The sequence below is a fragment of the Mauremys mutica genome, chromosome 6 (genome assembly GCF_020497125.1).
Source record: "Mauremys mutica isolate MM-2020 ecotype Southern chromosome 6, ASM2049712v1, whole genome shotgun sequence".
Taxonomy (NCBI): Eukaryota; Metazoa; Chordata; order Testudines; family Geoemydidae; genus Mauremys; species Mauremys mutica.
Genome location: NC_059077.1, coordinates 76,134,005 through 76,159,039, shown reverse-complemented (window position 1 = coordinate 76,159,039; position 25,035 = coordinate 76,134,005). Strand labels below are relative to the sequence as shown.

The window sequence follows — 25,035 nt, the reverse complement described above, 5'->3', positions numbered from 1 at the left end:
TTTCAAAAGGGATAACTTAAAAAAATTAGGGAATTAGTTAGGGAAGAGGACTGAACTGAAGAACTCAAGAATGTGAATGTGGAGGCACCAAAGTAATTCAAAGTCAAAGTTGCAGAAACTATCCTAAACCTGAATCCCAAGCAAGGGGAAAAAATTCATAGGGAAGGGTTGCAGACCACACTGGATGAGCAAACATCTCAAACAGGTGATTAAGAGAAAGCAGAAAGCCTACAAGGAATAGAATGTAGGATGGATAAGCAAGGAAAGCTAACTTTTGAAGGTCAGAAAATCTAGGGATAAAATAAGAACTGCTAAAAGCCAAGCAGAGTTGGACCCTGCAAAGGGCATTTAAAAAAAAACAAAAACCAAAACACACCACCAATATTAAAAGATTATATAGCCATATAAATAAGAAAACAAGAACAGAAAAAGTGTGACCATTAAACACTGATGATGGGGCGGAGATTAAAGATAATCTAGCCATGGATCAACACCTAAAAAATACTTTGCCTCCTGTTTTTAATAATGCAAATGAAGATCTTATGAGTAGTGGCAAGGTGACTGGTGGGAACAAGGATATGGCAGGAGAAATTACCACATCCGAGGTAGAAGTGAAACTTAAACAACTTCATGGGACTAAATCAGGGGGCCTGGATAACCTCCATCCAAGAATATTAAAGCAACTGGCACATTAAATTGCAAGTCCAATAACAAGGGTTTTTAATGAATCTGTAAACTCAGGGGTCATACCCTATGATGGTATTGCTAATATGGTTCCTATTTCTAAAAAAGGGTGATCTGGGAAACTACGGGCCTGTTAATTTGACCTCAATTGTATGCAAGGTCTTGGAACAAATTTTGAAAGAGAAAGCAGTTCAGGACACAGAGGTAAAATGGTCATTGGGATTGCAGATTCTGTGCAATCCCCCTACAAGAGGTCAGACTAGATGATCACCATGATCCCTTCTGGCCTTAAAGTTTATGAATAGCCACAAATGCTTTCTTCCATCTTTGGCAAAGTTAAACTTTCCTTTCAGAAGCAAACTCTGCTTGTTATCAATGCCCCTGATAGTTTCAGTCAGGATTATGTAACCAAGTAGATGAGGCTCTCCTGGGAGGACCAACCTTCAGCTAATACAGAATGTGTAGTTTCCTCTGTGGTGTTTGTTATATACAACCCTTCTGCATATACAACCTCTCTTCTCAGTCGGCTACTCTGATTTTCAATATGTTTGATTCAAGATTCTGCACCATAAAACTCATGAAATCTGGTTATTTTAGGGTCTGCTTATATTCTCACATTTCATCCCAACAGACGAGATTATCAACAGCTTCTAGAATTCTAGATATGCACAGGATGTTCTTGATGGACGGAACTCAAATCATGAACTCTTTCCCTGCTGGTTCAAGAGAAGTTGACAATTTGAAGGCCTGTTATATACTCAAGCTTTTGCTTTAAATGGTACTTCAAGGTATGTGCTGGTAGGAGAGCCAGGTGAATTTTTCTAGGGAGTTGGCAAAATTCTTTTTAGTTGAAGACATAATATTTACGTGGTGTAAATACTACAGAATTACCAAGCAAGACCTGAAATCCTCTATATATAGAATAACTATTTGCTTAATATTATTGTTTGCTTAATATTGTTTCACCTACCTTGAAAACAGAAACTTAATAAATGTTTTTGTTCTGTGTTTGTAGATGGCCTGGCACAATGGGGTCCTTGTTCATGACCAAGGATCCTAGGCTCTACAGTAATAAAAGCTCTTTTGGTTTCATTGTGGCTTTCTTAAGAACCTCACCTCAAACGTTATTTTGTAGTTTCTCACAGTAACACACCATAATATATGCACCTCTCCTGACTATTAAATCGAGTTTGATGTCTCAGTCCTTATCTTCAAAATATTTAAAGGCCTGGGCCCAAGGTATCTAAAAGTTCCATTAAAATACTGGAATGAAAACCTGGATCAAACAACTTTGCTTCTCTGGCACAACAGAACTGCACAACATAAAGGTAAAGCTCATCTATCAGGAGACTGAACTTTCTTAGGGGCCAGACGAAGACGGTGAAATGAATTCTGACAGGAACTAAAGAACATCAGAACCATCTTCTGCTCCGAGTGCAAGATGCATTTATTTGACCTTGCTTTTTCTAACAAGCATATTGCAATGTGTGTGGATTTAAAATCAAGTTTACAGAACATACTCTACATGCACTTGCAAGAGAATGAGAGAACAAATGTGACAAATATCACATTGCTTAATGCCCACCCGCTCAAATACTACGGTGCAGAAGAACCCATATAGCACAGAGAACAAACAGTACAACGGGGTAGAGACATGAGATGAAAATAAAACATTGTAATTCTTGAAGCGGAACACTACCTACACCAGGGCCCCGGCCATTTCTAAGTCAATACCACAGAACCTGCATTTGTTAAAACCTGTTCAGTTTTTTGCTTGTAATGATCGAAACTGCAGACTGAGCAGAACAGAAACTACTTCACAAGTCATTAACAGAATGATTTGATGGAGAAATAGATCAACTGAAGTTAGCTAGCTACCAAGGTACAAGAGAAATGGAAAGAAATCAGAACAAAACTAATTCAGTATATTTTTAATATACGATTCATTGGAGAATGAGAAAAGCGAAAGAGGTGTCTTAAAGATATCAATGTAAAAACTTAATTACTTACAAAAAGATTGAAGGGAGTATTTGAAAAAAATACCCTTTTTTTAAAAGATTTCTTTTCCCATTTGATGAAGAAAGACTGACTATGCAAGGGAAACAGTGCAAAAGACCTTAAACGGCTGTTAAATATATGAAGTAAACAAATGGAAAAAAAGTATTTTGTTCCAATCTTTCAGTTATCATCATCATCTTTGGTATTACTTGTAATAGTGAAGCATTTTCAGGCAGGAGTTTAAATTTAGATAATGCTTCTCAAATACATACTGTAGAACAGATCAACTTTATTTTCAGAAGTTATGGAATTTAGAAAGGGTCAGTAAGATGAAAACAGGAAGAGTAACAAAATCCATGTAACATGCAATTAAAAATAGAGAAAAAGGTATAAACTTTTAATCAAATTCTATTACAGGGATTAAGTCTAAATCCCAAGTGATTTGTTACCTCTTTTTGTAGGCTTGAAAGCTGGGAGGAGAGGCTTTCAATCCGCATGCGACTTTCTGTCAGTTCTTCTCTTACTGTGTTAGCTGCAGAACTACTCATCTCAGAGGAGAGTCTGGCGTTCTCAAGCTACAACAAAACAAATTGCACATCAGTCTCAAAAGACTTGCTACTAAATAAGTAAGCAAGCATGAGTCACCTAAAAAAATTTCATGTAGTATTACTAATAAACCACAAAGTTCCTGACTGTAATACAGGAAAAGCATCATGCTGCCTTTTTTGTAATCATAATTGAGGAAGTGTAGTGCTCAATTACCGTGCTGGATTCACTTTCCCGGAAGTCAAAATCTGGTGGATGCTAGGAACAAACAGTAGTACAAGCTTTCCCCACTCACCCCATCAACATGTCCCAAATTGGAACTGTAAAAAAGTCTTCATCCAGAGGCAAATTCAGTTTTCAAGGCCTTCATTCTTTTGGACCTAAGACTGCCAAACAAAGGTGCCTATTGTGGTGCTGCCTGTGCAAGCATTTGACCAAGATCACCAACTGATTTCACACAAGCTATCTAGTGTTACTTTTTCAATCAGTATACTGGGGTGTCCCAAATCAGAAGACTTCATACCACATTACCAGTCCCTTGAGCCATCACTTTCCTTCTCTTTACAACCACCACCTTCCTTAAGTAATTTGCTATTTTAAAAATATATTAGCAACTGTGGAAATTATTTTTTTCAAAAGAGGTGAACGAACAACAGTGCCGTAGATAGTTTAGGCAGCATCACAAATTCAACTTTAACCATTTAATCAGGTGCAGTGCCACCAGATTTGGATGCAGAAGACTGCCATGGTTTTGGGACAGCAGGTCTGGCCTGAGCGGTAGCTGTAACGGAGCAGCCACCAAGAGGACTAGAAGCGTGCTCAACCAGTGCTGGCGCAGCCAAGCCGGCAGTATGAGGATCACCTTCACCCTATCCTGCTTGATCTTCATGAGGACCCTGTGAATTAATGACACTGGGGGGGGGAAGGCATACAACAAAGCTGCCATCTACGGGGGCCAAAAAGGGTCTGAAAGGGAGCCTCTATCGATCTCTGAATTGAGCAGGAAACGTGGCAATTCCTGTTCTGCCTATACATGAACAGGTCCACCTGGGGAGGCCCCCACTTCTGGAAGATGATGCTGACCACTTCTGAATGAAGCGACCACTCATGGCAAGACTAGAAGGTCTTACTGAGGCAATCTGCCAAAGCGTTCCTGGCCCTGGGAGGTGTGCCACTATGAGATGGATGTCGTGCTGTACCCAAGCCCCAGAGCCTGACTGCTTCTTGGCAAAAGGCAGACAGACAATCTGGCTCCACCTTGCTTGTTGATATAGAACATAGCCGCTGCATCGTCCGTCAGGACCTGGACCACCCTGCTTCTTATAGATTCATAGACTCTAGGACTGGAACAGACCTCGAGATGTCATCGAGTCCAGTCCCCTGCCCTCATGGCAGGACCAAATACTGTCTAGACCATCCCTGATAGACATTTATCTAACCTACTCTTAAGGTATGAAGGCTTGTGAGGTAGGAAGGCTTGACAGGCCAAGAAAACCATTCTGAGCTGACGATGTGTAGGGAGCAATCGTGACTTGACCAACAATTTTGTGTGCGGAGATCGCCCACGTGGACTCTCCACCCCTGGTTTAGGGTATCTGAGATTAGGGTCATTAATGGGGATGGAGCCGCGAAGGGAACTCTCTCCAACAATGATTCAGGATTCTGCCACCAGGTGAGTGATAACAATACATGGTCCAGGACCTTGACCACACAGTCCACACTGTGTCTGTTGGGTACGTAGACACCAGCCATGCCTGCAGGGCCCTGAGGTGGAGCCACATGTGCCGAACCACATAAGTGCAGGCTGCCATCTGGCCCAACAATCGCAGGCACGAATGAACGGTGGTGAGAGGGCGGACTTGCATGCACAAGATGAGGTCCGCCATGGCTTGGAACCAAGCCTTGGGGAAGGAAGGCAGGCTCTGGCCTGAGTCGAGAACCGCTCCAATAATTCCAGTGCAATGCATATAGTTTAAGATAGACTTTTCCTCGTTTATTAACAGCCTCAGGTCACGACAGGTGGAAAATCAGATCGAGATGCTGAACCTAATCCTGGGACCAGCCCTTTATTAGCCAGTCGTCAAGGTACGGGTAAATACGGCACCTCAGGTAAGCGGCCACTGGTGCTATGCACTTTCTGAATACCCTTGGGGCTGACGAGAGACCGAAGGACAGTGCCATGAATTGGAAATGGCGCTGGCCCAGCACAAAAACGGAGAAAGCACCTGTGCCCTTGGAAAATGGAAATACATGTCCTTCAAGTCAAGGGCGGCGTACCAGTCTCCCGGATCCAGGGAGGGGATGATGGAGGCTAGGGAGACCATGAGAAACTTCAACTTCTTGACAGACTTGTTAAGGCGACGCAGGTCCAAAATGCGTTTGAGGCCCATGTTTGCTTTCGGGTTTAGAAAGTAGTGAGAGAACCCTTTTCCTTTCATGTCCCGAGGCACCTCCTCCACCACCCCCAGATGCAGGAGGTTCTCGACCTCTTGGACAAGAAGTTGCTTGTGAGACAGGTCCCTGAAGATGGGTGGGAGGCAGAGTCGGACACGAACTGCAGGGTGTAACCTAGATATTATATCGAGCACCCAATGGTCTGAGGTCAGCCACGACCAGGCTGACTAGAAGGGGCACAGGCAGTTGAGGAAAGAGTGGGAGGATGGATCCTGGGAAGTTACTGGGGCACTATCCTCGAGCGCATCCTCAGAATGCCTTTTTCTGGCCTCCTTGTTTCCTGGAAGGAACCGGCTGAGCAGATGAACGGAAAGACCACAAGTGTCGCTGCTCAGACCCCTTGTCTCTATCCTTTCTACTTTAGGTACTCAGCCGGGGAATCCCGCAAGACCTACACTGAGGAGGCAGAGGATCGAACAGCTTCCTGGCCTGCTATGGGGCATTAAGGCCCAAGGAGCAGAGGGTGGCATGAGAGTCTTTAAGGCTGTAGAGCTTTCCGTGCGCGAGCTCAGAGAAGAGCCCCGCCCCCTCAACACGAGGTCCTGAATGGTGGCCTGCATCTCCTGGGATAACCCAGAGGACTGCACCAGGAGCTGCGCCTCATGACCACTGCAGAGGCAACCACCATGGCTGTCGAGTCCGTAGTGTCCCAAGCCATCTGGAGGGCCCTTGTCAGCCATTGCTGTGCCTTCTTCCACTAAAGCAGGACTCAGTCCTGTGGTACTTCAAGGAGGCCCTCTCTCAGGTTAAAATTGTACCTGCCTAACAGGGCCTGGTGGTTACACACCCGAAACTGCAGGCTGGCCATTGAATAAACTTTTCTGCCAAACAAATCCAGTCTCTTTGGGTCTTTTTTTTTTTTTTTGGCATGCCACTGACTTGGGCCCTGCCTGTTCCTTACATTAACAGCGGACACAACCAGTGACCCTGCTGGAGGCTGTGTACACTAATATTCTAACCCTTTTGCAGGGACGTATTACTTCTTTTCCGCCTTCTTAGAAGTAGACGGAACATAAGAGGGGGTCTGCCACAGCTATTTGGGAATCCTAAGGCCCCCTGGGTGGACAGGCAGCACGAACCAGACCAGGGTGGATGCAGATATAAAACATTAAAGAGGTCGTCAGACTCCTCCGCAGACTCAATTTTTAAGTTTAAAAGGGTGGCTACCAATTTGAGGAAGGCTTTGTGCTCCTTGAAGTCATTGGGGATACTGCCCATTTGGGAGGGACCCGCCACCAGTTCGTCTGGAGACGATTGCACCGCCAGGGAAAAGGCAGGATCCCCTTCCCTTTCCGGGACGGCTCCTTCGATGTTGGAGCCCGATGCATTTCCCCAGCACCTGATTCAGTACTGTGTTCCGAGCCCGGTGCCGGAGGTGCTTTGTCCAATGCAGCAAGGGAGGACTGGTGGGAATATAGGACCAGCATTACGGGCATGCCCCACTGGTTCCAGTATGGCCATTACGCGGGCCACTGTCCCTGCTGCTGCTGCAGATGCCATACTCATAGACTCGTACTGATCTCATGGGTTGGTGGCAAATCAACCCTCCTTGGCAAGGGGCTGAAGTCCCAGTCCAACGGTGGCCATTGCCCTTCCAGAGACCAGGGTGGAGCCATGGAGGCCTGAGTCTGCCAATTGACCCTAATCAGCAACCGGTGAGATGAGGGCGAGGATCAGTGCCCGCCCGACGAGCAGTACCGGGGAGGTGGAGACCAGTGCCGTCATAGGGAGCGATCCAGCCTCGGTGGGGACCAACATCTGGGAGACTGTCTAGGTGAAGGTGACCTACACCATGGCAATCTTTGGCAGGAAGTTTGCAGGTACCAGAGACTGGTGCCTCGACTCCAGTATCTCATGCCTTGCAGAGGGAGAGCACAGCCTCAGGGAGCTGGGGCCTTCTGATCAGAGATCAAAGGTGCGGTGCTGGGGTCCTAGACCACGGAGATGGGGATCTATGCCTGTGATCCGGGGACCAAAGGTATTTCACTGCCCTATGGAGTGGGTCCCATCACCGGCTTGCCCTTAGGTGTTAGCGTCTTAGCTGAGTCTGGTGCAGCATCTGTGGTGCTAGCTGTCCTGCTTGTTTTTTAGCCCCCGGGGCTGCTTCGGCAACAAAACCTAAGAGAACCTGGAGTCCCCTTGTCACTCCTGAGAGTCGGATCCCTGGCTGGGCTGGAGGGGGGGTCAGAGTTAAGCAGTATCTCCATGAAGCACCGGGGCAGGCACTTGGGCAAAAGACCTACGTCAGGCCAAAGCCCCTTTTGCCCTTTAGTGCTGGGATGCTGCTCTTTTTTTGTTGTTTCTTAGGCACTGGCAAGGGGGAATGGTGCCGGGCGGAGCCAGGTGTCAGCGGTGCACTGTGCATCTGTGCTGAGGTGCTCAGTGTGGCATCCGAGTGGGACGGCACCAACACAGGACGAAGTGCAACCTCCATGAGGAGGGCCCTCAGGCAGATATCCCGCTCTTTTTGGGTACTAGGGCAAAAGTTCTTACAGATCCTGCACTTGTCCTTTCTAAGGGACTCCCCAAAGCACTTCAAACAACTGTCATGGGGGTCACTAATAGGCACTGCCCTGTTGCATCACTAGCATGGTTTGAAGCCGGGGGAACAGAGCATGCCCCGCTCCGGGACAAAGTCCCAGCTGGGACTAACTACTAAACTAACCTAATATTTAACTTAATGGCTAACAAAGTACCACAAACTATATAAAAAGATAGAACTTGTAAAGAACCACTAACACTCTTGCAATTCAAGATGAGACGCTCTGACCAACCATCATGAAGGAACTGAGAGGACGTATAGTCAGCAGCACCTAATATACCAGCGCATGAGCATGGAACTCAAGGGGGCAGCTGACCTACAGATACCGCTAAGGCAAAAATCTCTGATGACTTTGCATGTAGGCGTGCACACACCTACAATGGAATGAACATGAGTAAGCACTTGAACTGTATAAAGTGATATTTCTGTACAAGTAAGTTCCACTCTGCCCCTCCTGTAGAGAAAAGGGTGAGAGTGGTAGAGTTCCTGCTTAACCATGTTTTGTGTGTTGTCACAAGGGACGTTAGCCTTTCAGCAAGACCTATTAGAGCTATATTTTTTTTTATAAAACTGGGAAATCCTGCCCACCAATATTAATATAAATCCACATGTAAAACATTTTTCTGGAATCCACAGTACTAGTCGTATTCCCCATTTTTTACATATCACAAGTGCAGTCCAAGACACTACATTCTGGTACTTCCTGACAATTATTTCCAGTGGAAATCAGATTTTACATGTGTCTAGAAATTTAAATTCACACCCAGAAACATGAAACTTTAAATCCAGCCCAAGGTTCTCGATACACCTTGAAGTTTAAATAGTTTTATAGTTATTTGGAATTACTATAATCCCCCAAGAGAAAATCTGTCAAGCAGCAGTATAAAGAGAGACGCTCTCACTTTGGCATGATAAGTCTGTTCCAGCTCTTCTTTATACAGTTTCACTTGTGCATCATGCTGCTCTCTCATTTCATGAAGTGCTTGAGCCAGTTTGTGTTCATACTCAATTTGGCGCCCAGAATCCACCTCAACCAGGCGAGTTTCATGTTTCCTTCTTGTCTCGTTGATTTCCTAAGAAAAACAGAAATAGCAAAATTTTCAATAAAACATGGGAATAACATTAACAATATTCTGGTGATTTCGGCCAAGATGAGCTTTAGACCAACAGCCAAGAGAGTCCAATTTTAAGCTGCTATAATTAGAATGTGAAATAATGTTGTTTTCAGCTAGTGTTCTGAATAAATGTTGGGATATTTCACAAGAATACTTCCAGTAGCATATTCACTGCACATCGTTATAAATTATACTATGGTAAACACCTAAAAATTTCACAGAGATTCCATATCTGACACCATAAACTGAATTTTACATCCTATGAGAATAACTAGTCACAAGAGTGTTAGAGGAGCACCTTCAACTTGAAATATCACATTTCTGAGGACTGTATACTTTTGTTACAAGTAAACTTTAGGATTTAAAGTTTAGAGAGGAAAATGTATGCGTCTCTCACCATTTATTTTGTGCATTTGAAATCACTTGATAAATTTTCACTAATCACTGCTTGGGAGGAGAGGCAGCACACTTGCACACTTCCTTAAACTCTGCAAAAGAGTGTTCACTACTAATAGCAGCAAAGCTGAAAATGAAACTGGAAAGGAAATAGATGCATACACAGAGAAAGGGATGCTGTACTCAAGCATATTTTTTGTTGCTCTCATGCTCCTCCTGAACACTCATACATAACAGGGAATTGAAAAGGCCTTACCTTAAGGAGAATACTTAAACAAGTTTCAGATTATACTATTTAAAAGAGTACAGCATAAAAAAAATTAAGCTATTTCACATATTAAAAACAGCTATTTCAGTCATGTCACATTCCCGGTTAAGTTCTTATGGTTCCATAATATACAAATAAAAACATACCAGGATTCGCAATAAGCAAGCTGAATTGGTTCAGAATGTTTAAAATTTGCTTCCTCTAGAACTAAAAACTTAGTATTAAAGAGAATTACCTCTTCATACATATTTTTACGGAACTCCAAGTCTTCAGTCAGACTCTGACAACGATTTTCGAGATCCACCTTCATTAAAGTTTCATCTACCAGCTGTTTCTTGGCAGCAGCTAAGGAGGCTTCCAACTAAAAAATATCAGTACAGTTAGGCTTAAGTACATCTCTCACACATCACTTATTGACATTTTTAAGCAGCAGTTGAGAATGAACTATGCATTGAAATAAAAAACATATTAAATTTACCATTTACATCAAGAAAGTCTGTTTTACCCATCACTTTATACAATTCTTGTAGTTCATTACAGATACAGTCTGAGTACTTCACCTTAATAAGGACTATCATTTTCAAATATAGTAATTAATTTCCTTTAATCAGAAGTTAGTTGAGAGACTGCAGTCAAGATTTTCTATTTGGTAAAGACTAATTGGGGTAGCTTCAGCAACCAGTATCACTACAGCTCTAGGAAAACATCTATCAACTGCTGTTGCAGAGCCTATAGTTTGTTTGTACGGTCTGCAAACTAGTGCACAGCTTTTCTTCCCCCTTTGTTAGACAGTGGGAAAACAACTAGGTAGGTCAATTAAGAGTTTGAGCCATTAGATGTCAACACAGTAAAACTGTTTGTGGTCTAATAACTTACTGTGTTCTAAAGTAAACTTGCAAGAGTCTACTCACCTCCAGAATTTTGTCAATCAATATTTATCATGGGAAAGTAGATTTGGGGCCTGAGAATAAGAATAGTTTGTGGTAAATGGGAGAGTGGGAAAAGAAAAAAAAAAAAAGATGCAAATGAACAGCCTGACTGTGGTTCTTAAATATTTGTAGAGAACGCTGCATACACATATCATGCAGGGAGTCTTGATTTACACCTCTTTAGAGCAATCTTAAGGGAGCACAGATGCATCTCAGGTGCACCTGGAAAGAAGTTTGTTTGGCACTACTGCTGGTTGTCTAGATTTCGACCCTGTGAAGTGTTGTTTTTGTTTATGGTTTGTTTGGGGTTCTTTTGAAGGAGGCAGGGAGAAGGAAGTAGATAAGATGTGATTTAACTGGACAAGAGCATCAATAAATTTAAAGGGAGGACAAGAAAAGTCAGAAGATATTCTGTGACTGGCATCTCTTCTGGTCATTTAACGTCTGTGGATCATCTATCAGTGTGATGTACTATTTTATTAGAACTTCATGCTATACCAACGACTGCTTTGCTGTGACTTCAGAAAAGGACAAGCACTATTATATGCATTTGTGGAAAATTACCAGCAGTAAGTGAAAGTGTATAAATATTGGCACAGTTTACTAAAAGGATCAGACCACCACAATCATCCAAAAATTGAACAGATTTGGTGGTGCTGAGGTGTCAGGACAGGAGGACAGAAGGAAAGGTATAGATGACACCTCTGATGCTGAAGAAATCCCTCTCAAATGCTGAACTTAATTCCAAAGAGTAGAATTTCATTAGCAGTCCAAAATATAGAAGAGAGGAGGACTGAGCCAGGAGATGCTAGGGCCTTCTTGGGATATTGGGACCAGGTGGAGCAATCAACTGATGGCCATGAAGGGAGGGGAGGGAGGATGCACAAGGGGGTGTCAAACTCAACCATTCCCCTCCCCCCAAACTATGGGGGGGAAAACAGGAAACTCATTTCCTTCAAGGAAAATGACCCTTTACAAAAAACTCTCTCAGACCAGAATCTACTGTCCGTCCCCTCATGGAGGGAAAGACTGGGGAGAACATGGTCAGCTTAGCAAATGTGCCAGAAATAGTGTTTTCAGTTTAAAAAATAAGAACACTAGAACTTTGCTTTCATTCAGTTGGAAAGGAATAACTGATTTACAACTTCTGTTCGCAGCATTGTGTGTTTCAATTTTGGTTAGAGTAAAAATTTAGCTCTTTTACAAGGAGTGGTTTGCTGGCTAAAGAGCCAATCTGTTCAGCAGACTGGATTGTGAATCACTTCAGCTTACCTGTGCAATCTGATCTCTCAAATCCTCAAGTTCCCCTTCCAGGCTTTTCTTATCACCAAGTGCTGTAGCCAGGGCAGCTTCTTTGGAATTTAGAGCTGCTTCAAACTCCCGAAGCTTGACCTGGGCTGCATTATGATCAGATTCTTTTTTTGCATAGCTGGAACAAACCAGAGAAGTTGGTGAGACAAATGTCTAGAAATATCCGAAAAATTAAAAAATTAAATAAAAGGCTGTCTGAATAGCCATTAAAATATGTTGATTTGCAACTAAATACAATTTTTATACTAAATGTGGTCTTTTGAGCTAACTAGGAGAATACACTTTTAATCAATTACATAGCTTAATTTAAGTTTATTCAGATTCTTAATTTTTACATTAACAGGTTAGAAAATGGTAAATGATTTTTTCTTTGTAATTTGTGATGAGCTCTATTTGGATGGAAATTGAAATTCAATGTAAAACAAAAAACAGCATTTTAGGTTTACTAACTAAAAATACCTTAAACGTACTAGATACAGAAGAAAAAAGTTTGATATGATCAAAACATGTTTTGCATATAAAACTGGTGTAAAGAAATGAAGTACTTTCTTTAATTAGTAAATTGAGCTGACTAAAATCTGGAAGAACATGACGACTAGAAACAACTAGTAGATCTCATCCTCTCACCTAGTTTTATTCAGATTGTTTTCCTCTTCCAAGCTTTTCTGCCCTTTCAGCTCCCAATTAGTTGCTTAACTTTGAACTAACTAGTCTTTGAACTGAACCAGTCAATTAAAATGAAGTGAAGAAAATATTTTCTGCACCTACAAAAAAAGGCTACTAGTGTCAAAAGCTTGTTTAGCACTTTAACTAAACCTGGTTCCAGAAGTTCAGCTCATGACTTCCATCAGGTCATCAGTTTCAATTTCCTTAAAATGCTGCAGCCAATATACCCTGCTTAATTGTTTTTGTATTTAATGTAAATTACAAGTTTAGGCTTTAACATAAGTTTTCAATTTCAAAATTAAAAAAAAAAATCTCTCATCCGTAAGATGCCTGAGAGAGAGCACCTTTCTGGAGGGAGGAGAGAGCGTTAACTCTGCCAGTTTCCCTTGTCGGAAATAGTGACAAGACAGGCTAGCCCAGGACCATTACCTCAAACATGCTCAGAGGCAACTTCCCTGCTCCAAAGAAGCCCAAGCCAGCTCCTTACCTGGAGCAGCTTTAGAGAAATAACTGGTCCAGTGGCTCTTTCCCACACACACTAGCCTCTCCATTTTGCAATTGCAGAATTCGGGGCAGTTCCCTGTCCCACTGTACTGGCTTTAACAAACTAGACCTGTCCAAATTAAGAGACTGAATTGCTGATGAAATTTCTTTTAATAACTATCCACATCCAAAGTATCCACCAACAGAGGTGGTAGCCTAGACAGAACTAGCTTTGCCACTATGCTGCCTAAACACATCTGAGCAGACAAAATGGGGATAAAGATATCCAGCTCCCGTCTACGGTATGATCTTACAGTTACTACCACAAATGGAACTGCACTGGTGAAGAACTATGGGTCTCCCCATTTTCTTAAAGTAGACACAGCCAGTCATGCTTTCTGAAACAGTAATGAAGATAGTTTTGTCCAGTAGATGCTAGCATGTAAAAAATATTCCAATTCTGCTTCAGGGGAATGACTAAAGAAAAAGAAATTATACAATCTTCTGTCATATAAACAAAGTAAAAAGATTCTTTCAGTTTATGTTTAATCTTTCAGTTACAAGTATTGCCGCAGATTACGTAAAGTACTTAAGTGTTTCAGACAAATATGATTTAAATTGACTTCCTTTAAAATTTGTCTGCTGCATTCAACAAAAGCTTTTTTTAAAAACAGTTAAGTAGCACATCACCTTTGTCCCATGGGTGCCCAAGAGAAGAGGGAAGCAAGTAACAAACCACTGGCTAGAATAGCTTCACACAGAAGGCAGGTTCAAACTGCTATAATAAAAATTGAGTGGTACCATCAGAAAAGATATTCAGACTTCAAAATAATAGTTGGGGAGGCTTCTGATTTAGTTTTGTTTTACATTAGTCTTTCAGAGTGGACAAGACCTGAATTTCTTAACAGTGAACACAGAACTCATAAAATGACATCAAAAGAGACTGAAAGGTGGACAACAGAGAGGAAATGCAATGTTTCTGTAGCCATGTAGTCCCAAGATATTAGAGACAAAATGGGTGAGAGAGCTCGAAAGCTTGTCTCGCTCACCAAAAGAAGTTGGTCCAATAAAACAGGGGTTCTCAACCTTTTTCTCTTTGAGGCCCCCCTTGACATAAAAACCTCCAAGGCCCAGCGGGGGTGTCTCGGAGCAGGGGCCTTGGACATAGGCGTAGTATGGCGGGTGGAGGTGGAGCAATGCTTTCCATGTCCCCAACTCTGCCCATGGACCAGGGAGCCACAGACTCCCGGTTGAGAACTGCTGCAATAAAAAAATATTGCTTCATCCACCTTGTCTCAGAGAGAGAGAGGAAGGTAATTTTAGTCATCCTTTCTGAAAGCGTAACTAATTATTTTTCATATCATGAACAAAGGACATCTGTGCTGAAGATTCATAACTCCTACTCCTTTTAATTAAGATGTCTGAGCTCCCAAAAGCGCAAAAAAAAAGTTTACCAGCAAAACCAGAAAAGCACATTTGACATTCCTGAATTACTTTTAAAGTACAAAAACCTAGAAGACCTGTTCTTTATATAGTATAAAAAGGCCATATCCAATTAAAAAGAATCTTTTGAAGATCACAATAAGCAGTATTTGTCAGCAGCAAGAACACACACAGGAATTAGGGTTATTTAGTAATAAGAACACACATTCTTGCGGGAATAAAAGAAAGATGATCTGGCACCAGAGAGAGCACATTTAGTTGTAGTCCAGTTTGCTGCCATCAAATAGCTAAAAGATTTGTGTCAATCACAGAGCAAACTCAAAAACACATTTTCACTACAACCACAAGATGGCGGGCTTTCATTTAAGAGATTTAGCAATCAAAGTCACTATTTGTACAACTAAAACTTTGATCTGAGCTATCTTAGGTATACACAGAGTGAACTATTGCAGTTTATCATCAGCCTAATATTAACACTGTAAGAATATAGCACACGTGCAGAGATTTCAAACTCTCTTTAAACTTAAAAAAAACACCCCACAGTTGTCCATCACTGCAACCACTACAGCAGATCCATCAGTAGGGGTAAATATAGTAGTCTGCCACAGCATTTTAATCATATATTTAAACATGCTTTAAGCAGAGTTAGGGCCGGTGTACACAGTAACTGGAACCAGAATATTTATCACTAGCTATAACTCAACTTTAATTATTTCAATGCAAATCCACATGTGCTGATACACCTTTTGTTGAGAACAAACAAATGATGGTAAGTTACAGGGAGATCATTTAAATTAGAGCTCCAACTGTTGCCATAACAGTGGAAAGAAAAAATGTAATATAGATTCAGCCACAGGACAATAACATGACCAGAACCCAAAGTTCAGTTGCAAAATATCCATATTTATTTTTCAACTGATACTACTGATGGTATCAATCCACGTGTGCACCTCATACACCTCTACCCCAACATAACGCAACCCAATATACCACAGGTTTGCATATAGTGTGGTAGCCCCGGGGCTCCAGCAGCAGGGCTCGGGCAGCACTTTAAAGGGCCCAAGGCTCTGGCTGCTGCAGGGAGCGCGGGCCCTTTAAATCACCGCTGGAGCCCTGCCACTGCTATCCCAGGGCTCCAGGAGTGATGCTCCGGCAGCACTTTAAAGGGCTCAGAGCTCCGGCCACTGTGGGTAGCCCCGAGCTCTTTAAATCACCGCTGGAGCCCTGCCGCCACTACCCTGATATAAAGGGGTTTCACCTATAACACGGTATGGATTTTTGGCTCCCGAGGACCACATAATATTGGGGTAGAGGTGTATTTCAGAAGAGTGACTTTAAGAATTCACATTTCTAATGAGATTGGTTAAATTTAAAATCAGAAGGAAAAAAGTATAATTAATTTTAAAAAGTCTAACTATATGTCGATTTGTATTTGGATAGCTAATACCTATATTTAAAAAAAAAAAAAAAAGCTGCAGACTTCCTGGTTGCTCTGCTAGAGTGACACCACAACATACTGCAAAAGAGCTATTCCAGTGGAAATCTTTGTAACCATTACAAATGTGTTATTCACCCCAGCTCTAAATGGACCTGAGAGTTTGTTTCAACAAGATCAGTAAAACTGTTTGAGTTTTGCAGGCACAAGAAAAACTACTATATATAAAACAAGACAATACACAGTATGCATATTTATAGTTCTTATTCAACAGCAAAAGCTCTTCTTGTTTGTCCACACTATCGAGCTTTTCCTCCATAAAGAGGGAAAGTACATATTTAAGTAAATACCCATTTGCTAATATGTTCATAGATTAGCTCAAAACTGTGCTCCTTCATGTACTTTGGCTCTCAAGTGTCTAATTCCTTCTCAAATAAGATGATGCTAAACTGCCATGAATGGCATCTATCCATTATTAGGGCTGTAAAACAATTAAAAAAATAATTATTAATTGTGCTGTTAAACAATACAATACCAAAGCCCTATCTGAACTAATGCTCCCAACTTTGCTAAATACCGTGGAACTGCACAGAAGGTATATTTTAAGGATAAAACTGGAGCAGACACAGCTGCACAGGTGTATCATCATAAAGTGATGGGATCAGTCCATATTTCACCAGAATTCTCACACTACATTGGAATAATGTCAATAGTAGTAAGCGTTCTGAACTGCCACTTTTGACCAATCACTTGGCCATTCACTGCTTTGGTACAGTGATTAATAGATTGTTTTGGCAAACTTACTGAACTGTTTTTCCATTGCAATTATATAAGATCATGGCAATGAAGTAAATGAGTCACCATGTTCCCCCTAAGTAGAAATATGTAAAATCTGTTTTCCAGATTTTGTCTTCTAGAGTAGTAAGACAGTAAAGCCAACTTTTAGTAGGGAAACATTTATATCTAACAATGATCAGATGAGAGGTTCTCATGTAAAATCATTAGTGTTTGTAGGAGCAACTTTACTGCTGTTTTGACATGTAAACCAATTCCTTCCTCACCATAAACTTTTCCTGTAGCTTTCATATGGTAATTTGTTTCTGGTTCTCATGCACACAACTTATATTTTTATTAGAGCAAACTACCAAATCAAAGCTAGCAACTTGTATTAGAATTAAGTGATGAGCCCTCATTCAAATTCTAAATCACCAATGGCCCACCAGACATCTCATAGGGCCCGCAGCCTGCTTCAACACAATATACTAACGAATGGCTGATTCATTAGCATTTTGTCATCATATTTACATCATTTTAGTTTACACACACTACTGTACAGAGGTTGTTTCTACCTAAATAGATGCAAAACAAGCTGACCGTAAAATATAAATCAATACAGGTGACTTTAAATCTTAACATGTAGAATCTGTTTGGCCCACACAAGATTGTGCTTAGGTTTGTGTGGCTCTCCTGGGTAATGAGGTTGGGCCCCACTGACCTAGGCTAAGATGTGTCTCATTTGTTAAACTATTCAGAAATAAAAGTGCTTGAATCCACCTTATCTACTCAGAGGCCTATTCAGCACTCCTTACTCAAGCAAAGCTCCTCTGAACCTCTAAGTTTGGATTGGGGTTGGCAACCTTTCAGAAGTGGTGTGCCAAGTCTTCATTTATTCACTCTAATTTAAGGTTTCGCGTGCCAGTAATACATTTTAACATTTTTAGACAGTCTCTTTCTATAAGTCTATAATATATAACTAAACTATTGTTGTATGTAAAGTAAATAAAGCTTTTTAAATGTTTAAGAAGCTTCATTTAAAATTAAATTAAAATACAGAGCCCCCCGGACCAGTGGCCAGGACCCGGGCAGTGTGAGTGCCACTGAAAATCAGCTCCCGCGTGCCATAAGTTCCTACCCCTGTGCTAGCTAGACAAACGTTGGATATACCTGTATCTTACGAGTGTCTATGCAAACCCAGAACTTGAGAAGTTTATGCACCAAAAGTAGAAAACTTCTCCTAAAGAGTAATGCCAAGCAATATATTTTTGAAGAAATATATGGAAGACGCTTGTAACATGTTAACTGACTTATCATCTTGACATCTCAGATGAGTCCAGTATCTCTGCTGCTTTTCATAGCTTTACCAAACAGCAACAGTGTGACTGTTAACAAGACTCAGGTCAGTTTCACTGCTGCTATTCAGAACCCATGAAACCACAGGGAAACTTTTGGCAGCAAATTGGCATGATTATTGGGAACACTATTGCTGCAGAGGCAGGCACTCATGTAAGGAAGATGGAAGTCCTAGTTCCCAAACTTAAGATCAAATCAAGGCCTTCCCCTATTTCCCATATATATGCAACAGTAACAGCAGTAGAAATACCACTGTAATGACTAAATAAAAATTTGATGAGAGCCTGTTCAAAGCACTCATTGCTCCAAATGTCTTTTATTGAGCTATAGGAGCTTAATGCTTTGAAAATCAGATCCTTTTTCTATTTAGCCAGCCACCTTAGGCTGAATAGCTCCTTGCACTGTTACATCTGATTGAGAACAATTAATCTGTTTTGCCTGCAATATGTTTCCAGTTTTTTCAATATTATTTTTAAAGCATATTAAGACAACTTCCCTAACCAGGCCCTCCAATCCATAACATACCACATGTGCAACTCAGGAAATGCTGGGACAGCTGTTTCAACTTTGCTTGCCTTGAGACAGCAGGGTTCTTCTGAGCAGTTGCCCTGTACACCAGCTGTACTGTGCTTAACACATGCCTAGTCACTCAAGCCCCATCTATCAAACCCACATTGAGTCTATTTCATTGTCTAATTCCAGCTCAGAAATTCCTCCCTTTAAAAACAAAGAATCTGGAAGGAAAGCTGGTTTAAGATATGAAGCAAAAAAAGGTACTGTTATTGCATGGTAAGGTTTAGTTAAAAAAAAAAAAAACCACCACACCCACAATCAAAGCACAAGACTATAGTAGTTCCTCTGGATAATTACCACCATTACTAGTATCTTCATTCAGCTATGTCGTTTGCTTAAAAGTTGCTTTCACCACATAAACTCCCATGATGTGCCTAGCCACTGGACAACTGCCATAGTGAAATCTCAGCCTGTCATGAAAACAAATGCTAGTCCATTTATGAAATCTCATGTTTATTTTATTCCAGATCACTCTTCCTAGAGAGAATGCTTAAATTGAGCAATGAATATCTTAAACGTAGACAGGACAGGGCCCTTGCGGATGAGCTCAAGGAGGTCATGTCATATACATAGAGGACTACACAAAGGCAATTGTGTGAAAATCTGATAAACAGGTGGATGAAGTTGTGAGCACTGATGGATGCTAGGAGGCATAAAACTAAGCTTGACAAGGGAGGATAAATAGGCAGGAGCCGACTTATACAGCACTTTCAAAGTGACAAAAAGCTTGAATTTGACACAATCCTCAGATGGAAAGCCAAATGGAAGGATTCAAAAAGAGGGCAGTTATACAATAAAATAGGAGGCAAGGAAGAAAAGTTTAGTGGCAGCTTTTTGTATAGACTAAAGGATGAAGTGATGTCTGTGGTGAGAACAGAGGATGTAATAACATATAGAAGAGCTCAAAGAAGGTAGGAAACCTGCACCTTATGACCAGTAAGAGCACTCTGGACCAGTGTATAAAATGTAGTACTCGATAACTAGGATACCTCTTCTAAAGGATATGTCGAACTTTCAGTGAGAACCACAATTTGAGATCTTGTGGGACCACCAGTCCTCCCATTCATTATTATTCAGACCATTTTAAGAAAGTATTTTAGCCATCTTTTAATATTAGAATTAACAGCCAGAAGGGAACATCAGAACGCCCAGCCTGACCGCCTGCACATCACAGGCACTGAACCTCACATTATCCTATATGATGCCCAATAACTGTGATGCTTTAGTCTAACCCAGGTTATAACATAACAGCTGAAAAGAAGCCAGGAACACATGGCCAGCCAACTCTCCAGAGACTACCAGAAAGTGCTCTCCAGACAGAGCCTCTACTTTAGTTTAAGATTTTGGGAACAGAAATACATCTGAGCTCGAACAGATGCCTGTACTTTAAAATATCTAACGAGGCTCTAGGGGACTATACACTTGCTAGAAGGTCTTCAGTCATAAGAAAAAACACACACTTTAGATCAGAAACAACTAAGGGAACCTTTCTTGAGGTATACACAACTCCTAAGAGAATACAGTACATGAGACTTGAAAAGTTCAGTAGGCTCCTAACTAGCTGGAGGACTAAGGCCTGAAGAAGATGAGGATGGACAGCTTAAGCACATCTCCCGAAGGTCCAGAAGTATGCTTTGATAAGAAGCCCAGTCCCAGTGGCACCCTCAGCAAATGAGGAAGGAGTTATGGCATCTGCTAAGCAGCTTCTACCCTGATCCCTACAACTTTTGTATCAGCCTCTAAAAAAAATTTACTCTTACCCACCAAACTGCAAGAAAAGAAAGCTTCCTTGGCTTGTCTTTGCCCCTTCAGACTGCCAGCAGCAGCAGGGAAACTGTGAAGGTCTTCATTGCTCTACTCTCCATCATCTGTTTTTTTTGTTTGTTTGTTGGGGGGGAGGGGCACTCCTATCCAGGAGTTACTTCACTGTAGGGCTCCTTGATTTCCCAGCCAATGAATGCCAATAATCTTGACAGTTTAACTATTTCACAGCTTGTCCACAGGACTAGCAGTTACATTGACTAGCCTTATTAATTACACACTGCTGCTATTTGACAAAGCTGTGAGCAGTGGAGGCTCTGGAGCTGTCTGCAGTCAAAGGAAGACATAAGTGCAGCAGTTTACATATGAAAATATTTTCACAAAGACTAAACATAGTTTTTAAGTGAAATCCCAAATTGAGCAGAAAGACTTCCTTGCAATGAAAGTGAGCTGATGCTAAGATGATGTGTCCATCATGCTATAGCAGAAACAAATGGAGATATTCACTCAAAAAGTCCATAAACTAACTGTTTCAGGCCAAACCAAATGGAAGGCAACTGACCGCAAAAAAGTTTAAAATTAAATTAGATTCTCTCTTTCAGGTAACAGAAGACAGATGACATGTAAGTTAGGAGTCAAACACTTAAGTGAAGGATTCAGATTGAAGAGAACAAAAAATATACAGAAGAGAAAGTTGCACAAATCAATTATCTACAAAGGACATGGCATGATTCATAAGGGAAAAAAAGGCTGCATAAGATTTTTAGCTTTAAGCATCCCCTTAAAACTAGATTTCACCATGGAAATCACCTACCATGATGCCTCATTCTAAAGATTTTTCTATAGGTGGATTTTTCTGTTTTCTAATAAGCCATATGTACAAAGTTATTAAAAAAAACCAAACTATCCATCACTCCTCTGAGTGAATGATCAGCACCCTGGAAGAAAAAAAATAACCATCTTGAACCTAGAGGCTACATGACTTTTAAGTCCAATTTAACATTTATTTTCCCTGAACCCACTATTAAAAAAATGACAGTTGTAATAGAAAAACATACATCCTTCATCACCAAAAATGCATAATTAAAGCTCTAATTTAAGTTTTACAACCAGAAGAGCAAGGAAGAATCCTAGACACTTTTCTCTCCCAAAACTTTAATTTTAACATTATGTTTACTATTTGAACTATATACCTCCCCCAACTAAAATACAATTGGCAATATACTTTTTTTTTTTAAATTCCTGATTTAACACAGAGCCCTCCCCACACTCTACAGGCCTAGCTAATGGCAATCCTCGCCATGTGAATTCTTAGCCTAGGAACCTTCCTTTTCTCCTCTAAAAAAGTGACTATACTGCTTACTGATACCATGTATTAGGATTGACTCAAATGCTTCATGATACTATGTATTAAGGACATTAAACAACATATACAATGTAAAGCAGACAGTTGTAGGTACCCAGAAAAGTCTGTAGTGTGTTTTAGAGTACCACAAGTAGCTAGAAAGGTTATAGAAGCACTGAGTGGCTATGTTTAGCACTGCTGAACCCACTTCCCTCCCTGTTCCACGAAGGTTCATACTCCATACAATATTCCTCCCCCCAAGAGAGCTAGAGGCTCATCAACAGATGGGAATGCAGGGCTGCCAGAGGAAAGTGCAGGGACCTCTCCATTCATTCATATACAGTTATTAGCTACAGCACATGACAGCAGCTGGAGCAGACGGGCTACTGTACTCACAACTAGAGAGAATGAATGGGAAGAAAGAATACAATCCCTTCAAAGCAGGCCTGCTCCCTTGTCTCCTGCAAAGGGGAAGGTCAATATTTTTATGCACTGTCCGGCTGCTGGAGATCAAGCCCCCGAAATGGGGGAGAAGGGGCAGAGCTTCCTTATGACGTGACCAACATCTGTTCCCCACAGTAACGTAGGCCAGAAGTAATGCCAATAGAGGAGTAGAAAGATTTAGGGTGCAGGCAAGGAGAGCCTGGCAGCATGGCAATAACAGGACGACTCCCTCGCAAAGCACTACTATGGAGGAGTATCAGAGGGGTAGCCGTGTTAGTCTGGTTCTGTAGAAGCAGCAAAGAATCCTGTGGCACCTTATAGACTAACAGACGTTTTGCAGCATGAGCTTTCGTGGGTGAATATTCCGAAGAAGTGGGTATTCACCCACGAAAGCTCATGCTGCAAAACGTCTGTTAGTCTATAAGGTGCCACAGGATTCTTTGCTACTATGGAGGAATAGCCCAGGAAGAGACCGGTCAGCCCTTCCAGTGGGACAAGAGCCCGGAGTGCTGCGGGGAGGGATATCTGCGGGCTCATCCCGAGGCCCCCAGCCAGGACTGAAACAGCCGGGGCAGCCAGTGCTCTCCGGGATGGGGCAACTCCCTCCACAGGGCTGCGCTGCGCCCCGCCTCCCTCCCGCTGTATGGGGGGAGGGGCAGCTTCCCCGCTACACGATGCAGGACACAAGGCACAGAGGAAGGCCAGATTCATTCATTTCCGTTCAAACTCTCCCACCTCAGGCCGCGCTACATCCCCCGCCCGAGAGCTACCGCACGACAACAGATATGGGGGCTTCCCCTCCTCCACGAGGGCACCAGCCTGGGGCCTCCCTCCCGCCCCCCGTGGGGTCACTCACCTGCCCAGCAGATGCTCGTGCTCCGTGCGGATCTTGCCCAGCTCGATCTGCAGCTTTGCCCGCTCCCGAGCCGTATCGTCCAGCGCCCGGCGAGCATCGGCGAGCTCGGCCTCGTAGAGCCCCTTGAGGCCGGTGAGCTCTCGGCCGCGCACCTCCTCTCGCTCGGTCACCTGCAGCTGCAGCACGCTGTTCTCGGTCTCCAGGCTCCGCACCTTGTCGATGTAGACGGCGAGCCGGTCATTGAGGTGCTGCAGCTCCTCCTTCTCCTGCAGCCGGGAGATGCGCGTCGGGCTGAGCGGGGTGCTGGCCGCGCTGCCCCGGGAGCGCTGCCCCACCGGCGTGGAAGCCGCCATGGCGAAGAGCGGGCGATGCGGCGGGGGCCGAGGGTGCGGAGGCTGGCGGGGGGGGGGGGGCGCGGGAGGAGCTGCGGGGGCTGAGCTAAGCTCCCCAAAGCCGTTCAGAGGGATAAGAGGCAGCCGCAGCGCTAGCAGCGGACGGTGCAAAAGCGGCGTGGGGGGGGGGGGGGCGCAGCGAGGCTGGAACAAGGAAAAAAAGGAGGGAAAATAAAGGGGCCCCGGCCGCTCCCGGGTTAAACGAGCGCAGAGCGGGAACAGGGGAGCAGAAGCCGCCCCAGCAACGCGCCGAGGGAAAAGACCGGCGCCTGGAGCTGCAAGGACCGAACCCGCCCGCGCGCGCGCCGGTTCCTTCCCCTCGGGCCGGGCTCAGAATGAAACACAAAACCGGCGGGCTCCGCGCCCCTCCAATATGGCCGGCGCGCGCTCAGCCGAGCCCTCCCAGCTGCCGCCCACAACTACGGCCCCCACGTGACCCGTCCTTGCCCAATGAGGCAGCGAGACGGGCCGGGCTCTGCTCTTTTTCGCAGACTGGAAACTAAATTCAAAAGCCGCCAGCGCCTGCAACTGTCAGCAGGCGTGCGAATGGCTGGCGCGCGCCCCGCCGCCCCCTGGCTCCGCCTCTGCGCGCGCTAGCTGAGACTCTCCCTCCTCCCCTCGGGGGGCCCTGACCCCGAACAGAGCAGGGGCCGCCTCGGCTGCCGCAGCCTGGCCGTGTCTTTGTTTCCTCTCTTGTCCCCACCCCGAGAGAGGCTGTTGTACAAACTGACGTGCTGCTAGGGGCTGTGACGGGAGGCGGGTGCCCCTGCGTGAGGGGGTCCCGCTGCATCCCTGCACGTCTTACTCCCCTCGAGCTACAAACCCAAACACAGCCCCCGCCGCACGCCGCCAGTCCAGGGGGTTGGGTGGGAGGCGCGTGACGTCACGGGGTAGTTTCCCCGCTATTTATACCGCCAATCCCGGTCTGAGTCAGCTGCGTTCCGCGCTGGGGAGGAGAGGGGTTTGCTTGAACCTGGAAACAAAGTGAGCCATGTCCCACCCTGCCATGCAAGCATCGCCCTCGCCTGCACAGCTCCGCAACACTCGCACCTGCACGCTCCCCGGCTGCTGCACATTCCCATACCCCGTCGTGCTTTCCTCTGCGCGCCCACCCCTCCACAGGGCCCCATCCTGTCACGCATCCTGCAACCCGCACAATCTTCTCCGCACACACAGACAAACCCATCACCCCACCCACGACCCTCCCCGCACACACAGCCACATCCTATCACTTCACGAGCCACACAATCTATCCCTTCCACGC

General features: G+C 43.6%; 1 protein-coding gene across 1 annotated transcript in view; it reads right to left on the bottom strand.

The window, feature by feature from the left end:
- Window positions 1-24,241, bottom strand: part of LMNB1 (lamin B1) — a 34,622-nt gene extending 10,381 nt beyond the window's left edge. Inside the window, exons 1-5 of the mRNA XM_045021999.1 lie at window positions 23,380-24,241; window positions 12,205-12,361; window positions 10,239-10,364; window positions 9,127-9,297; window positions 3,132-3,257 (exon numbers count right to left, since the gene is read on the bottom strand). Of these exons, the coding sequence (XP_044877934.1) occupies window positions 3,132-3,257; window positions 9,127-9,297; window positions 10,239-10,364; window positions 12,205-12,361; window positions 23,380-23,732 (933 nt within the window). The 5' untranslated portion in view covers window positions 23,733-24,241. The remainder of the gene's footprint in view (window positions 1-3,131; window positions 3,258-9,126; window positions 9,298-10,238; window positions 10,365-12,204; window positions 12,362-23,379) is intronic.
- Window positions 24,242-25,035: the final 794 nt, after the last annotated feature.